The 1,767-nt window shown below is 60.6% G+C and overlaps 1 protein-coding gene across 1 annotated transcript in view; it reads left to right on the plus strand.

Moving 5' to 3' along the window:
- Positions 1-1,767, plus strand: part of CHD5 (chromodomain helicase DNA binding protein 5) — a 62,872-nt gene that overhangs the window by 43,877 nt on the left and 17,228 nt on the right. Inside the window, exons 26-29 of the mRNA XM_010850204.1 lie at positions 1-60; positions 533-707; positions 1,136-1,228; positions 1,437-1,525. Of these exons, the coding sequence (XP_010848506.1) occupies positions 1-60; positions 533-707; positions 1,136-1,228; positions 1,437-1,525 (417 nt within the window). The remainder of the gene's footprint in view (positions 61-532; positions 708-1,135; positions 1,229-1,436; positions 1,526-1,767) is intronic.

The raw sequence follows: 1,767 nt of genomic DNA on the forward strand, positions 1-1,767 counted from the left end.
AATGAATATCTGAGCTCCTTCAAGGTGGCGCAGTACGTGGTGCGCGAGGAGGATGGCGTGGTAAGCCCCGCCCCTCCGCCGCCCCGCCCTCACCCCTTTAGGAGTTCTCCATTTAAGAAACTCTGGCTCCTGGGTCTCTCCTGAGTGGCTCCCCTCCTTACCTCTCAACTTCCACCGCCCTACGCGCAGACCGTGGGTGCTAATTATTCTAAGTGCAACTTTTCCTTTTGAAACTGGGAGCCTCCTAAGGGCAGGGGTGGCGCTTATTCAATTCTGTATCTCAGTGCCTGGCACAAGGCCAGGGCATACTTGTAGCATGAATGAATGGTTGCGTGAATTACTGAGACAGGAGCCTGAAGAGGAAGGCCAGCTGGGGCTGGGGTGATCGGGGAGGGCTACCTGGAGTAGGCAGGCTTTCCAGTTCTCCTTGAGCCCCTAGAGGGTGAGCCGAGGTAGAGGCAGTGAGGCCTCCGCGGGGGCGGAGATGCCCGCCGGCCCCGCCCTCACCGCGTCCCCGGCCCCGCGCCCTCAGGAGGAAGTGGAACGGGAGATCATCAAGCAGGAGGAGAACGTGGACCCCGACTACTGGGAGAAGCTGCTGCGGCACCACTACGAGCAGCAGCAGGAGGACCTGGCGCGCAACCTGGGCAAGGGCAAGCGCATCCGCAAGCAGGTCAACTACAACGACGCCTCCCAGGAGGACCAGGGTGCGTGTCTGGTGGGCAGGATCCTGCTGGCGGGGAGGACATCCCTGTGGCAGGAATTCCCGGGGCGGGAGAGAGTGGGAGCCGTGTGGAGTGGCTGAGCCGGGAGACGGTTGGAAGGCTTCTTGGAGAAGTGGGGCAGGTAGCTGGTGTGGGGTGTTGGGTTTTGCGGGGAACGAGATGGGTAGTGACTCAGTGACTTCACTGCTAGTGGTTTTAGTCAAGCCTCAGTTTCTCTATCTGTTAAATAGGGCCATTGATGGTTTAAGGCCTGAGAATGTAGTGTGAGGTTGTAAGGTTGTTAAGGGAGCTGATAGGAAGTGCACGGTGGCTGTTTTCATCATCACTGTTATTGGGCTGGGTGTGAGGGGCCCCAGCGGGCTTCTGCTTAAACAGCCCACTCTGTGCCCCTCTTCCTGACCCCCCGACAGAGTGGCAGGACGAGCTCTCAGACAACCAATCTGAATATTCCATTGGCTCTGAGGATGAGGACGAGGACTTTGAGGAAAGGCCGGAAGGGCAGAGTGAGTCAGGGCTGGTGACTCTGGGCTGGGGCCAGGCTGTGTGTCGGGGAGCTGATGATCAGGTTGGGGGTCCCGGGGGCATTGGAACCAGCATCCGTCCTTTGGAATAGGCCCCAAAGGGTCATGCTGTCTGGGGCATGTTGGGGGGTGGGGTGGGTCAGGACATCTCAGGCCCCGCTGAGGGCTTGTGGCGGGGCTGCTCCCCCAGGTGGACGGCGACAATCCAGGAGGCAGCTGAAGAGCGACAGGGACAAGCCTCTGCCCCCTCTTCTTGCCCGAGTCGGCGGCAACATTGAGGTGGGGCCCGCCTGCACCCCCACTTTCCCACTTCTCTTTCCTGGAATTTATCTCATCTTTCAGAGCAAAGAGCTTACCCCTGCTGCCACCCTGGGGTGTGGAGGAGGGATGGGAGGGTTAGGGTTACACTGGGTCACATGCCAAGTGGAGGTGGGGGGCAGGGACAGACCCTTGGTCTGGGCTGTGCCCCTTTGGGTCCTGCCCCAGGTGGAGGCCCCCCCGGCTCCCCCTGCTTTCCCCCC

The sequence above is a fragment of the Bison bison genome, unplaced genomic scaffold (genome assembly GCF_000754665.1).
Source record: "Bison bison bison isolate TAMUID 2011002044 unplaced genomic scaffold, Bison_UMD1.0 scf7180017864289, whole genome shotgun sequence".
NCBI lineage: Eukaryota > Metazoa > Chordata > Mammalia > Artiodactyla > Bovidae > Bison > Bison bison.